Genomic DNA, 15,836 nt, shown 5'->3' on the forward strand with positions numbered 1-15,836 from the left:
ATCTGAGGTGGCTCTTAGGCTCAGATTGGCTCTGTCTGCCACGGGGAGCAGTAATGGTGCCACATGCTATGCATCCTTTTAATTCCTCTATTGCCCTGCTGTTTCCCACTGCCACCTTAAAATTTAATACATTTCACTTGCTTTAAAACTGTCAAAATTCGGAAAGAAAATTTACAAAAATAGATCTGCAAAAAAGCCCGGTAAGTTCCAGCAGATAATCGGTCTCAATACGTACTGGCCTCCAAAACTGGGAGTGATAATCTTGGCTCATGAGGGATATAATCATAGAGAAGGATCAAACATTAGGATGCGAAGGGAAAAAACATGCATGGTGAAACAGAGCAAGAACCTGGAGAAGAACTGGGCTCTGGTCTGCCTCCCTCCCTCTGAGAACTGATTTCCCCTCTCCTGGGCCTCAGTTTCCATATCTACTACATGAGGGGCTTGGACTAGATAACTTCTGTAGCGCCGTTCCTGCTCTGACACGCATAGATCCTATAGCAAACACGCTCTGACTGTCTTCCAAGTGCCAAGGCTTAAGCTATGTGCTAGAAGAGGATGCGGTTTCTACTCTAAGACATTTCTGGGAGGAGAGGCCACGATGCACTCCTTAGCCACAGGAACTCAGGCATGTACAGGCTACCTCCTTTCTTGGGCATGAGGACAATGGTTCTCTGAGAAGCAGGAATCAAATTATTTAAGTCTTCCTGGGGGCATCGGGGGCATCAGCTCTTCCCTTGCTGGCTCTGACACATACATGACATATAGTCAGATATATGCACAATACAGAGCCCACTGCAAACACCTTGTGAGCATTTAGCTGCCACGGGACACATTTCTGGCTGCCAAGTTTGCCTCAGAGTGTCTTTTACTGATGAGATCCTGATGCCATCTCTGTGTAAGAGCTGACTGCGGACAAGGTACAATTAGCAAGCAAGATGGTTATCCTTTAAATGGGCCTTTGCTTTTACATTCCTGATTCCATTCTTTGTTATCATGTCACTGGAGCCAACAGATTAAATGCTGAACACAGCCTGAGAGGAGGCATTAGAGTATAAACATATCCCTAAGTAGTGGTCTCATCACAAGGTAGATATGGTGGCCTGTTTAAACACACTTCTGCTATCCAGGCCTTTCCAACACAAGCTTCCAAACTCACAGAACCCCAGGATGCTGGAGTTGGGAAAGTCCTAACAAAGTATCTATCCCCTACACTGAAATAAGATTCAACATGCCATTAACTCCACTTGAGTAGCAGTGTTGAGAAACAGTTGGAGGCCAAGTTTGGGCTTCGAGGGAAAGTGACTGATTAGCAATGTCTGCCCTGGCCGGGGGAGGGGAAGCACTCTTCTGACACACATTTACCTTGCTCCTTCTGAATCTAAGCTCTCACTTCACAGGTGGAGAACCTAAGGCCCAGAGGGGTGAAACCACTTTCCTGAGGTCACACAGTGCGTTCAGGGCAAGAGAGTAATAAACTAAAACCCAGGCCTCTGTTCCCAGACCTTTATCAGTTGGGCTCCCTAGGAAACTGCAAGCCTAGGATGAAAAAAGAATGCAGGAAGTCAGATTTGCTCAGGTAAATCAACACTTCCCCAGCGGCATCAGATTTCAGTTGGGCAAGCAGACAGAGAAGTGATTAGCAATCTAAAGTATCCCAACCCCTCTGTAGAAAATTAAACAAATCATTCCATGGCTACATTTCTGTGGTACTCAACTTTCTGATGGGTCAGGCTCTGCCACCAGGAAGAATAAAAAAATGGGGTGGGGGGAGGGAAGTATTGGTTTCTGGATGTTCTAAGAATAAAGTTCAGCTCTGAAACGAGAAAAACTCTTGATATTTGAAAATTAAAGTCGTTGGTATTCCATTATCCCACCAATTTCTATTGCATGCTTGCTATTATCCAATGAAGTCATTTTCACAAGAGATTATGGCTCAGAAATGGGGAGGCACTGCGTCACATTTCTTTAACACGGGTTTTTAATAGCCAGTTCCCAAGCCTGGAATATGAAACAGATCAGAGAATTAAACCAAGCTGTTAAGCAGACTGGGACTAGAAATGAGAGGCACCCCCCAAATTAAAATGAAGGTGGCTTCAAGACTGGCTTTTCTTGCTTGGTTTTGCTACTTTCCAAGAAGCCAGCTGTCCGACCAGATGAATGCTCAAATCCTTGAAGCTTTGTGTGTCCTTTACAAATCAGCTGCCCTACCCAGCTCCAGTAGTACACTAAGCATAAGCTAGCATAAGTTACATAGACTTACGTTCTAGCAGATGACAAACCCTCTGAATTTAAAATCCTGTATTCTTTAATCCAGTGGAGAAATCAAGGAGTTAAAGGACTAAAACAGTGAGTATGTTACCAGCAAGGAAATTTCTCTCAAATCCACAAGGAATATAGTTTTCATTTGGATAAAATCCTGTTGTCCGATTTCCCTCCAGAGCCTCTGCAGTTATTTCTACTCGAAAGATCAATGAGGTGCTCTGGGATATCCTCAACAATTACAGGAGTGACAAGCTGAGCTCAGAACTGGTCAGCCCTGTCGAAAGAAGCTCTGTGTGCTTGAGATGCCAGATTCCCCAGATAGCAGCCTGATGTGGTACGTGCACATTCCAGCGCTCTGGGATGAGGGATGGAACACCAGCACTCTGAGAAGTCAGCCTCCTCCCTTGAGGCCAGCTGACATTCAAAAGGACTCGAGGCGAAGCCTAGTGCTATGCATCTGCAGGAGAGTGAAACAAAAAGGGGCTGTGTGGAAATTTGGCAGGGTGTTCCTGAAAGGCAGCAGATGAATGCTGAATCCTACAGCACCTAGAAGAGCTGATCGCTGGGGAAATAGCTCCATTCTACTGCTCCCAGGAGGCTGAGATATTTTCTTTAAAGCAAGGATCATCAGTTGGCACCCCCTACCACCACCACCAAACCCTTTTACCACTTCTTTCTCCTCTTCCCCTTCATGATATTCCAGAGAAAAAGAAATGAACAAGAACTAGACCTTCCCAGATGAGCCCCTCTGTCCATTTCAGTTAAGGGCTCCGAGCAGCGCCCAGCTGTTGCTCCCCTCTCTCTCTGCCCAAAAGGTTGCCTTACTCCATCAATCCCCTCTTGTGCAAGTGACTAATTTACTTTGAAAGCTCAGGCTAAACTGGCAGTTAACCTTGACCTTCTCTCTACACATCTGGGTCTATAGAAAATGAAAATCAGGATTTCTCTGGCATCCACAGCAAATGAAATACGAGGGCTTTCTCCAGGCAGAGGCAGAATGTCAGGAGCTATTTCAGAACTGGCTACAGCTATTCCAAAGGAGAGTCTGCACTTGGGCAGGACAATGCCCCCTTGATCTGGGGCTGTGTCCAGTAAGGAGTCCTCACAGCTAGGGATGCTACAAGGGGCTCCTGCCTTGGGAAAGGAAAAAGAAGTGGCCATTGTCCTCCACATTGGTTCACTGACAGTATCACAGAAAGCTGGAGCTGGACCAGTAAACACATTTTACAGATGGAGAAAGGGAGGCTCAGAGAGGGAGATGGGAGGTGATCAAGGACACACACAGCAAGTTAATAGTAAAGCTGAGGACAGAACCCTGAACTCCTGACCCTGATGCTAGTACAGGGTGGGAACAGATTTCATGAAGGAAAACCCCATATAGATACAGAATTTAAGAGAGAGGTGTCGAAGTCAGCTGTCAGGGTTTGAACCAGGGATTTAGGAAAGGAGTTGGGGCCTTACTTTCCAAACAGTAGATCTACCAAAAGGATTAACCAGGTCCTCCAGGATGGTTTGCAACAATCACCAGAATAACAGGCTGCCTTCAAACTGGTCAGCCCTGTCGCAAAGAGCCCTCTGTACTCAAGACAGCAGCCTGATCCTGGGAAGAGAAAGGAAAACCATCCAAAGTCAGGCTCTTCCCTTATCCGGCCGACCATCAGTCAAGTTCAGCCCTGATGCACAACTTACCCACTTTCCACGGGACCAAACAAATCCCACAAGAGAACCTGAAATGTCCCACTGTGTGAAACAGTTCATGCATATATAGCCTCACTGGCACCTAGGAGCTAGGACAGTAGGAGTGATGTGACAGAGCTTTTGCTAGCAGTCTACATGTACTCCTCTCTCTCTCTCTCTCTCTCTCTCTCTCTCTCTCAAACACACACACACACACACACACACACACAAATGTACATAGGTGAGTTCAGAGGAGGCAAAAGTAATTAAGATTTCAGTCTTGGCTGCAAGAAACACAACACCTAATCAGCCTGGACAAGTTCAGAAGGGGTCATGGGTACTCTGAGAAGGGACAGGGGAAGCATCTGATGTTCCATCCTCAGAGCACTGGGCACAAATAGCCTCTGGGGAATTTGAGGGTTCTCCCACCACAGCCCCCACTTCTGGATTCCCAGAAAGTCAAAGGCAGCAGGCCCCTCAAAGACCAGAGCTCCACCACCATCTCCCAGGACCTGAAGCTCCAAGGAGAGCGTGATCCTTGCACCCGCCGAGGAATCCACAGGATCTGGGAAAGAAAGACGGCTGGGAAAGAAGGAGGGTGGAGAGGAAGAAGGCCCAGGTGTCTCTCTGGGCAGATGGGTAAACAAGAAAAGGAGCTGACCTGAGTAGGAAACATCGCGATCAGCAGGTGGGGGGAAAAGCGGAAAAGACCTGGACACCAAATAGAAGGACCAACATCTCCAGAAGAAGTCATCCTGGGATACAGGGCTGTAGGATCCTCCAAAAGAGAGGGATGCTGGAAGAGGTGAGGGGACACCACACAGGGACAGAAAAGAGGATGGTAACCTATGGTAAGAAACAGACCATCACACCGGGCATCAGCTGGTTCGGTTTCTGAATAGCGTAGGCCAAGTCCTATCCTTCCCTGAGCCTCAATTTTCCCACCTAAAACAATGGGAAGAACCGAGGAGTCTCTGGACCTGACTCTGACGAGGCAGACAGGGGCCGATGAAGGAAGGAACCGAAGGCCAGATGTGAATTCAGGAAGAGCGTGTTTCCAACTGCATGGCAGCTGGGGGACTCACCTGTCCGGCCGCCAGGGCCACCGCTGCTCCGGATCCCCCGGGTGTGCCGTCGGGCTGCCGCTCGCGGTACAGCGCCCAGAGCCCCACGTTGGGCAGAAGGACCAGGGCCGCCAGCACCAGCGCCACCGCCTGCAGAAGCCGCTTCTCCTTCCGCCTCATCGGGGCCGGTCAGCCCCGCCGCGCCCCGCCGGCCCCGCCGCGCCGCCCCCAGCTCCGCGCGTCCGCCCGTCCGCCCGGCGGCGGCAGTACCTCAGCGAAGAGAAGCGACCGCGGCGCCGGCCCCGCTCCAACTCCGCGGCACTTCCGCCGTTTGCAGGCCGGGGAGCCGGACTCCGCCACCGCGCCGCCACCGCGGGGGGGTGGGCGCCGCCAACACCGCCGTCCCCTAGTCCTGCCGAGCCGCGCGTCCCACCCCGCCTCCTCGGGGTCGGCTGCCGAGAGCCATACGCCGCGAGCCGCGGCCTTCTCGCTGCTCTTTCTGCTCCGCCCGGACGCGGCGAGGGCCCAGTGCAGACCGCTCCCCCCTCTCGGGCCGCGATGGTGCGGCCCGCTCCTCCGCTGCTCCCCCGCCCGCGGGAGCTTTGCGAAAGTCGGGGAGTTGGCAAGTTGGGCGCTAACTGGTGTGGGCTGGGACGCGCTCCCAGGGACCCCCAAAGTCCCGCCCGGACACTTCGGCTCCGGACTCCAGCCGAGAGTTTTCGGGCTCCCCAGGGATATGCAAATCGTGCTGGAACCCGGCCGGACACTCCGCACCAGGGAGTAGGGCTGTGACTTCCCACCCCCAGAGCGTCGGTCCCGAGGACCTGCGGACCTCCTTTGCCCCCCGCGGGCCTCGGCGTTCCCAGGCGGGAAAAGGAGCCGCGGCTGCGCTGCACGCGCGAGGTTCTGTGGGGCGGGCCCTGGTTTTCTTCCCTCCGAGTTCCTGGCAGTAGGTGTGAATGCCCTCTGTAAACTGGGAGGTGCTGTACCCCCCCACCCCGCCACCTGTCTGTTGTCCCTGCCAACCGGCGGGGAGGTACCCGGAACTTCTCTCACGCGAATACAGCCTCCCTGGAGTTGGAATGCCCTCCAGTCCTACGTGTGCCTCTGGGCACTCAGCTCACGGAGCCCTTTCTCGAAATCTTTTGTCGGTTCCTATCTCCTCTTCAGCTACTCGGCAAACTGTGCCAGGCACCGGGATGAAATGAAAACAGACTCGAGCCCTGACATCTGGGAGCAGAAACATTAAACACATAATCGCATTAGACAAGCGAATGTGTCTATAACCGTGGTGAGGGTTCTGAGGAAGTCGGCCCGTCTGGGCTCTACGGACGGACCGCTAAGGGGCCCGCCTCCGATGGCGATGCCTGTGGCTCCTACAATGGTCTTCACTTAATTGCTTCCTCTCTGATGCTGAGGGACGACGCGCCTGCCTTTTTGCCATCCCCACATGCGTTCTCTTGATTCTCTTGGGTCTCCACCCCAGCCGCTGACCCCCATGCCTGGCTAGCTGCTAGCCCCCCAGCCTTGGACCAGCATCCTGACGAGTCCTGCTTCCCAGTTCTTCCAGCTCCAGGGTGGGCAATGGAGATTCAGTTTTCTGCAATCATAGCTCGGATCTTGGCATCTGCCACGAAACCTTCAAAACTCCCATCTTTGGACTTCCCTGGTGGCGCAGTGGTTAAGAATCCGCCTGCCAATGCAGGGGACACAGGTTCGACCCCTGGTCCGGGAAGATCCCACATGCCGCAGAGCAACTAACCCCATGAGGCACAACTGCTGAGCCTGAGCCCTAGAGCCCGTGAGCCACAACTATTGAGACCATGTGCCACAACTACTGAAGCCCCCCGCACCGAGAGCCCATGCTCCGCATCAAAAGAAGCCACCGCGATGAGGAGCCCGGGCACCATAGTGAAGAGTAGCCCCCACTCCCCGCAACTAGAGAAAGCCTGCGTGCAAGGAAGACCCAACACAGACATTAATTAATTAATTTTTAAAAAACCCAACTCCCATCACCTAGGCTAGAGCTGATCAAACATTCTCTCCTGCTTTCTGCCCTGCCAGTTGCTGGCTGTTTTCCTTCATGTGCTGTGGACCACACAGCTCCTTCCACCCAGAAAGCCTGCTCTTCTCCATCTCTGTCGGTGGAAACCTGGTCCATCCTTCTATGTCTAGTTGAACTGCCACCTCCTCCATGAAGTCCTCCTCAGGGGGCTGCTGTCTTTGGATTTGTCACAGTAGTGCTTACCTTTTACTGAAATACTTACTCTATGCCAGGCACCATGTTAAACCCTTGGCAAGCGTTACCTCTTTTAACGCTCACAGTTACTCTGTGAGGTAAGTGCTTTTCTTATCCTTGTTTGCAAGTGAGATTCAGATTAAAGAAAGCTGCAGCCAGAATGCTCCTGGTTTAACAAAGATCAGGTAAGATCATCCCTCTGCTCAAATCCCTCCAATGGCTTCGCATCTTCCACTGGATTCCTAGAAGGAACTACAAGGTCCTACAAGGCTATTTATGAACAGACCTCACCCTTTACTCTCTTCATTGTGCCCCAGCCCACTGGCCTTCTTCCTGTTCCTCAGAGCACACCACGCACATTCCTGCCTCTTGGCCTTTGCACTTGCTATTACCGCTGCCTAGAATACCCACTCTTCCATCCCTAGATCCTAGCCCTATGCCTTTTTAAATTCTTTTATTGCGGTAAAAATACCATTTTAACCATTCAGTGGCATTAAGTACATTCACATTGTTGTGCAGCCATCACCTCTCTCCATTTCTAGAACTTTTTCATCTTCCCAACCTGAAACTCTGTACCCGTTTAACACTAACTCCCCAATTCCCACACCCCCCTCCATTCCCCTCAACCCCTGGTAACCACCCACCATTCTGTTTTCTGTCTTTACGAATTTGACTATTGTAGGTACTCCATATAAGTGGAATCATACAATATTTGACCTTTTGTGTCTGGCTTATTTCACTTAGCATAATGTTTTCAAGATTCATCCATGTTGTAGCATGTGTCAGAATTTCACTCTTCTTTAAGATTGAATAATATTCCATTGTATATATACACGTATTTTGCTTATCCATTCATCCATGGGTGCACATTTGGATTATTTTCACCTTTTTGGCTATGGTGAATAATACTGCACTGAATAGCCTGTGGTTTTTATCCTGCAGTTGCTGTAGTGTTTCTGTAATTGAATTTCCATCCGGTCTCTTTGACAAAAGTGGAAGTTTACAGAGGGAAACACAATGTGGCAACACTTTTTTGCACCTCCACAGCACCACACACAGTGCTAGAAACGCTAGCTAGAGTGATCCGTTTACAAACACGAGGCTTGCTCCGCTCCTGGGAACTGGCCTATGACTTCCCTTCAAGTTAGAATAGTCGATGAGTATCCTTACCACAACCCATGAGGCCCTCAGTGATCTGGCCTGACTTGTAGATTGTGCCCTCTCTCCTTCCCTTCTAGTTACACTGATTTTACTGCTGTATTCCTCAAATGCACCAGGTCGGTAATGGTCTCAGGGCCTTTGCAAATTTGCTGTGCCATTGCATCTCTTCCTCTAAACCTTTGCGTGCTTCTCTCCCTGCCATCTCTCAGGAACCAAATCAAATGTTCTTTAGAGAGAGCTTCCCTCACCAGCTGATCTATCGATAAAATACCAGAGATCGCCTCCATCATCTCCTTTTGCTTGATTTTTCTTCAGAACAGATATCATTTTTGGTTTCCCTCTCTGGAATGTGAGCTCCAAGCAAGGAGGAACTTTGTAATTTTTTGTCTTCTGCATTATGCCCTGCCTCTGCTAGCACACACTTCTCTTTTTGTGAATCAGAAAACTGGTGCTCCTTCTAGGTTGAGGAATTTGAAAAAAGGGTGCCCATCTCCCCCTGGGCCAAAGCAGAGCTAGTGGCGCCAGCGCACGTGTATTTCAGCTCCTACTTCTGCTCTACCACATGAAGCTAAGCTGTGGCTCCTTCTAGGCCTGGAACACAGTAGGTGCTAAATAATTACCAGTTGAGCGAAGTATAGCAGCTGAGGTCATGTATGGGAAAATCTTCCGTGTCTCTCTCCTCCCCACCCCTTCCAGCTCCCAGGAGGATCCTGCACAAAATTGGATTTGAGCTGTTTCTTATGTCTTACCTGAGCGACTTGTTGATCAAAGCTGCACACCAGCCGGTTCAGTCCTCAACAGAAACTCTAGCCCGTGAACCCAGCTTTAATCTCAGGGGTGCACTGGGCATGTGGTGGTGGGGCCCAGGGGTGGGTGTGAGGGATTCTCTCAGTGCTGTATCTCATGCACCAAGGCAATACCAGTGGAGACATGTGAGCAGCACGTGAGCTCAGGCTGTTTTCCTGGGAAAACTGATCTAGTCATCAACTGAAATTCAACAAGAAATGTTGCTTTCATACCTAGACAAAAGTGGAATTCGAAAGGATACATGCATCCCTATGTTCATAACAGCACTATTCACAATAGCCACGACATGGAAACAACCTCAATGTCCATAGACAGAGGAATGGATAAAGAAGATGTGGCACATATACACAATGGAATATTACTCAGCCATAAAAATAGAATGAAATAATGCCATTTGCAGCGACATGGATGGACCTAGAGAGTATCATACTAAGTGAAGTAAGAAAGACACAAATACCATATAGCACTTATAGGTGGAATCTAAAATATGACACAAATGAACACATCTACAAGACAGAAACAGACTCACAGACAAAGACAACAGACTTGTGTCTTGTGGTTGCCGGGGGTAGGGGGTGGGGGAGGGATGGATTGGGAGTTTGGGATTAGCAGATGTAAGCTAGTATATATAGGATGGATAAACAACTAGGTCCTATTGTATAGCACAGGGAACTATACTCAATATCCTGTGATAAACCACAATGGAAAAGAATATGAAAAAGAATATATGTGTATAACTGAGTCACTTTGCTGTACAGCAGAAATTAACACAACATTGTAAATCAACTGCACTTCAATAAAAGTTTTAAAAAATAAAATAAATAAATTTTTTTAATAATAAAATAAAATAAAAAGAAATGTTGCTTTCAGAATGAGCCGTCCTAGGCCTATTGTGGGCATTGAATGAGATAATTCGCATAAAGGGCTACTGCAGATGCTGGCCTAATGTAACTGGTAACTGTGGGTGAAGTAAAAGTCCAGCATCCATAAGAGCACCGAGGAGGGATGAACAGGATTTCAGCTGCATGGCAAAAACCTCCACCTCTGGCCCGAGCCTCTCCGATCTCATCTGTCATGCTCCTTGTCACTCCCTCCAAGCCAGCCACACCCACCTTCTTCCTGGTCCTTGAATACGTTATGCTCATTCCAGACCCAAGGCCTCTCTGCCAGGAACGCTGTTTCCCCAGATCTTCCTCCACTGTTGCTCTCTCTCAGCTTTCAGATCTCAGCTTAAACATCCTCTCCTCAGAGACCCTCCCTGACCACCCACCCAAAGTGCTCTCTTCTGTACTTTCCATCTTGCTGTGTTCTCTTCATAATGCATATCCGTCTCGGTCATAGTTTTATGTATTTGCTTGTTGACTTGTTTATTATTGAGCTCCTCCAAATAGAAGGTCAGCTGCTTGGGGCTGAGATCTCAACTGATCATTCTTGCTCTGTCCCCACGTCCTGGAACATACGTGCCTGGCACATAGGAAGTGTTTAATGCACACTTTTGATGAATGGTAAGTATCTCCTCTCTTCCCCCATCTTCCCATCTTTACTTCCTTTTCTTTCTTTTCTTTTCCTTTATTTTTATGATCTGCTTACTGTCTTGCTCACTCTTCAGTTTTCTACTTGTCATGAGTAACAGGCAGACCTTTCAGTCTCCCCAGGACATCCTTCAGCAAGAAGGGTCAATTGGAAGAGAGGCAACAAGACAGGTGCAGGCCATCAGCCTTCCTGATGAGGATAGGAAAACCTTTCCTACTAGATGTCCTTACCTTGGCTTTCTCAGTGTGGTTGGCCCCATTTGTCAAGGGCTCTACCCTCTGGCTGGTCTGGCCTAGGCCTGAACTGAGGGCGTGTGAAAGCGGAATGGATCAGCAAGTCAGGAGGTGTTGGCCTGATAATCAGTCTACCTCTAACACTGTTTAAACTTGGCCAAGTCCCTTAGCTACTCTGAGCCTCAGTTTCCTCATACGTTAAACGAGGATAATCGTGACTCTGTAATGAAATAATTTCCAAGCTGGTGAAAGAGAGATCAACTTGACTCTAAGGAAAAGCCAAGAAACTATGAGTGTTGGACTTCTGTGTGTGTGCAAGCCTGAAGCTTTGCTTCTGCTCTTCTTGGAGACTGTCAAGCTTGTCATACACACTTAGAGAAGCCTGCCTGAGTTCCCTGAACAGAATAAGATCCCCTTAGCAGTGCCTTTCCTAAACAGTCACAGTGTTTCCAGTTACAGGGTGACCGTTTGATATGTGTCCTCCACTGGACTGTGTCCTCCGCTGCACTGTGAGCTCCACTGGCAGAGATCATCTTGTTTTTGTTCATTTGTTTTCCTCCCCAGCATATCCTCAATGCCTAATACAGTACCTGGCCCAATATAGGTTCTCAACAAACATCTGGGAAACAAATCACTCACCTCTTTAAAACCTGCACTCAGGACACTCATTAACACTGGTGTCAGTGACCCACATTGCTCTACCAGGCTGATCATTTAACAAGGTTCAAACTTCTAAATATAGAGCAAGAGAACCCAAGTCCTGGAGCTGAAATTTCCCCACATGGCTCTGATAAGCCTGGATCGGTCCAGAGTTTGCCCTTCCCTTCCTGTGCAGCTTCAGACCTGTCACTCCAATTCTCTAAGCATGACTTTTATCATTAATGGATCCAGGAATGTATGTGGTAACAGGAATTGGAGCTGTCTAGATAAATATAGAATATGGTTGCGTTAAATAAAGCCTTTGAACCAGATGCTTGTTGAGGTCTTTTTTAATTCTAAAATTCTGGGATTCAATCTTGCAAGGTAGGTTGTGAAAAGGGGAGCCAGACATGGTGGTTCAGTCCAGTGTGTGCATTTAGTGGCATTTCAGCTCCTGGTTTGAAGAGAAAGAAAGGGTTTGCAGGATGCCTATTTGAAATGACCTCTAGACAGAAAATTGCCTGTCTCTCGCTTGGAGTCTACTTTGTCATTTCCACAGTGAGATGCCAATTAAACCTATCCTGCCAACTATAAAGGAATGCTATTGAATCAAGACAGTCGAGGCGGAAGGTGCCTCAGGTAGAATGCAACGATTTGAAAGAGCAAACAGAGAAGGCCATATGTCTCAAAGAGCGAATATACTACGTCGTTGGATGGGTACATCTCAGAGTATTAGTCAGAAGGGTCAGATGCACATATCAGATGTAGAGGGAGCCACCCTCCTCCTGGCACTGCCGCTAAAATAAATATCAGGGCTTCCTGTTTAATTACTTTTCATTTTTGCATAAAAGAAGAAAGTTGTACAAAATACAAACAGAGAGGTGGTAGGGTGCAGTGGAAAGGGACTTCCTAGAAGTCTGAGACTCATGGAGAAGTGTCATTGTCTGGGAGCACTTCTGTAATATAAAGGGCTGGGTACTCTATAATCCAGTGGTCTTAACATTGGCTGCACATGGAATCACCTGGGGACCTTTTAAAACTCTGGATGCCCACCCGGCACCCCAGACCAGTTAAGTCAGAACCTCTGGAGGTAGGACTCAGCCATTCCTAGGTGATTCCAAGCTTGAGCGAACTACTGCTCCGTAGGTTTCAGCTCAAAAACCCTTTTCACGGTTTCCTTTGGTCTAAGGGGCATGTCATTGGATGCTCCACTAGGTGGCACCTTCCAGCAAACTTCAGTGGGTCCGGAAAGGTCTCGTCCTAGTCTAACTGCAAGGAATGAATTCGGAAAGCAAGACTTGGTGGTCTTTACTGGCGACATCTACACTCTTGATGAGAGGCTGAACTTGTTTGTTAACAACTTTCTGGTGAGCGCTGGAGCCACAGAATGTTAAATTTCATCCCTGCTAGGAAGCTGAGGCGTGGAGAGGGCGCAGCTTCATCCCTTACTACCGGGCTCACTCATTCACCAGTGCACCCTGGTCTCTTCCCCCTAGTCAGTCTAACAGGAACACCACCGCTCTCCACTCCCCGCCCGCACCTCCCACCCTCGGTCGGAAGTCCTCGATGAGTCCCGTTATGGGCAGTAGTGAACATCTGTTGCTCTTTTTTAAATTTCTTTTTGGCTGCATTGGGTCTTCCTTGCTGCGTGCAGGCTTTCTCTAGTTGCAGCGAGCAGAGGCTACTTTTTGTTGCAATGCGCGGGCTTCTCATTGTGGTGGCTTCTCTTGGTGCGGAGCATGGGCTTTATACGCGAGTTGTGGCACGGGGCTCCGTAGTTGTGGTTTGCAGGCTCTGTAGTTGTGGCGCAGGGGCTCAGTTGCTCCACGGCATGTGGGATCTTCCCGTACCAGGGCTCGAACCCGTGTCCCCTGCATTGGCAGGTGGATTCTTAACCACTGCGCCACCAGGGAAGTCCCAACATCTGTTCTTTTAATCTGGTCAGTTAACAACACCCTGATTATTCTTTGGGGATTTACCTTCCTGCATCTCAGCTGGGAGGTTGGATCAGAGCTGACTCCACCCTCAGCTTCTGGCTGAGCCAATCACAGTACACTCTCTGCTCCTGCTACAGTGATTGGTCCAGGGATGGATACCTGATCTACCCAAGGCAAAATATAATAGAACAATCGCATTTGAACTTTGTGGCTTTTATCAGGATGTAGTGGTCCCTTCCAGACCCACCATGAGGAGTGGACTGGATGTCTTACCCTTGTTCCTCGCCAGCCCAGGGATGCTATATAGCATACATCATTGGGCTTCCCTGCCTTCTGTCTTCCTGTTGGGGTTAGCCCTTGGGGAGCCAGGGCAGGATACCAAAAAGAGGGAGCAGAGTCAGGTCAGGGTGTTTCTTTTCCCAGCTTCCTTACTGAGATGATGTCACAGGCTGGCTGCGTCCACCACTAAAGACCGCAGCTGCTGTCAGGCAGGCCTCCCTCTCTGGATTCTGAGAACTGCCCTGCCCTCCCCTTTCAGGCCAGGGCTGGACAGCACACCACTGATTCTAGCCCCAGGGTACTGCACTGTTCTTTGTTGTTACCCTATACCCTTCCCATTGTCCTCTTAGTAAACGTGCCTCACATTTTCCAGTGTGGGAGAACTATGCATTTTCTGCTGAGACCCTGACTGAATCAAGTGGAGAAGCTTCCAGAGAACCTGAGAACAGCACCATCACAGAGGAAAGTGGAGCTGAGAGATCACCCAGTTACCCAAGCCAACCCGTGATGTCATCCCTGCCTCCACTCTAGCTCACCTCCCACATTCAAACAATTACCTAATAATGCTGATTTTATTGCCTAATACATTTTACATGTATCCCTTTCCCTCTAGGCCTACTGTATGAGACATATTTCAGGTGCCTGCAAGAAGAATCCCTGATCAAAACTGTCTACCTCAAATGGCCAAATTCTCTACCTTGTGGACCCTCATCTATGCGCTGGCCCTTGGCCTGTGATTTACCTGACCCGGATCAAAAGGATGAGCAGAGCCACTCAGATTCTGTCTCAGAAATTGGAATCAAGTGGCACAGAGGGAAGAAGGCAGTTGGTCGTGGTCCCTGAATGTGGAAGTTCAGGGGGCATCAGGGTGGAGATTACTTTTTGGGCACACACAAGGAGAAGTTATGGGGAAGCAGAAGCCATCAATAACACAATAAATGCATTAGTTAAGAAAAAGACAATGGAGCAGAGGTGCAAGGAATAGAGATGCTAAGAGAGTTAATTATGAAAAATAACTGCCCCTGCTCCTGGTTTCCTAGTTCAAGTCCTTGTTTCTGGGATGCCTGCCCAGATCCGGATCCCTGCCCTAGGGCTTCTGTGGGGTTTCCTGTTGTATAACTTTTCCTTGAAGTTATGAGCAAGCTTCTGTCCCTTATGATCAAAGGAGCCTTGGCCTTGATACCCTAGTCTCAGAGTCCAAGTTAAAGCCTTTATCATCTGCCACTTGAATTGTTACAATAGTCTCCTAACTCCTCCACTGCTTCAGTCCTGCATCTCTTAAGGTCCATCCTCCCCACCATAGCGACTATTCTGGTACACAGACTTGCCATGTTGCTTCCTGCTGGCGATCTCCCCATTGCCTTCACAATACAGTTCAAGTTGCTGGCCTTGAACTCTGTGCAAAACTGCTAGTAGTTCCTTACCTTAACCCCGTGGTCTCTCACCCCCATGCCCTTGCTCATGCTGTTCCTTCTTCTAGGCTGCCCTTCACATCCTTCTCTCCGGATGCATTCTCAGCTGGCTTGACTGTCATCTGCTCTTCCCTCACCTCCTTACTGACTCCGTCCTCCTGCCACCCAGTGGAGCTAAGAGCCCATATTACTAGGTTAATTTTCCCCACACTACTTGTGTAAATTCTATTTTAGCATTTACATATTGATAAAGATGATGGGGATGCTGTTAGCTAACTTTGATGGAGCTCTTCTTACATACCAAACTCTAAGTTAGCATTTTACAAACATCCTCTCTTTTAATCCTCACCAAAACCCTCTGAGGTAGGTTTGATTATTATTCCTATTTTCCAGAAGAGAACACTGAAGCAGAGAGGTGAAGTGACCTGCCTAAGTAGGAAGGGGTAGACTCAAGTCTACTGTTCATTTCTTTGCTTTTTAACAGGAGCTTTATTGAGATATAATTCACATGCCATTCAGTTCATTCACCCATTTCAAGTGTCCAGTTCAATGGATTTTAGTACAGTCACAGAGCTGTGCGTAGCCACCAT

The 15,836-nt window shown here is 48.7% G+C and overlaps 1 protein-coding gene across 1 annotated transcript in view; it reads right to left on the reverse strand.

The window, feature by feature from the left end:
- The window catches only part of GALNT10 (polypeptide N-acetylgalactosaminyltransferase 10), a 224,520-nt gene extending 219,045 nt beyond the window's left edge, over positions 1–5,475 (reverse strand). Inside the window, exon 1 of the mRNA XM_082836841.1 lies at positions 5,028–5,475. Within this exon, the coding sequence (XP_082692967.1) occupies positions 5,028–5,186 (159 nt within the window). The 5' untranslated portion in view covers positions 5,187–5,475. The remainder of the gene's footprint in view (positions 1–5,027) is intronic.
- Positions 5,476–15,836: the final 10,361 nt, after the last annotated feature.

Source organism: Leucopleurus acutus (genome assembly GCF_964270905.1).
Source record: "Leucopleurus acutus genome assembly, chromosome: 3".
Taxonomy (NCBI): domain Eukaryota; kingdom Metazoa; phylum Chordata; class Mammalia; order Artiodactyla; family Delphinidae; genus Leucopleurus; species Leucopleurus acutus.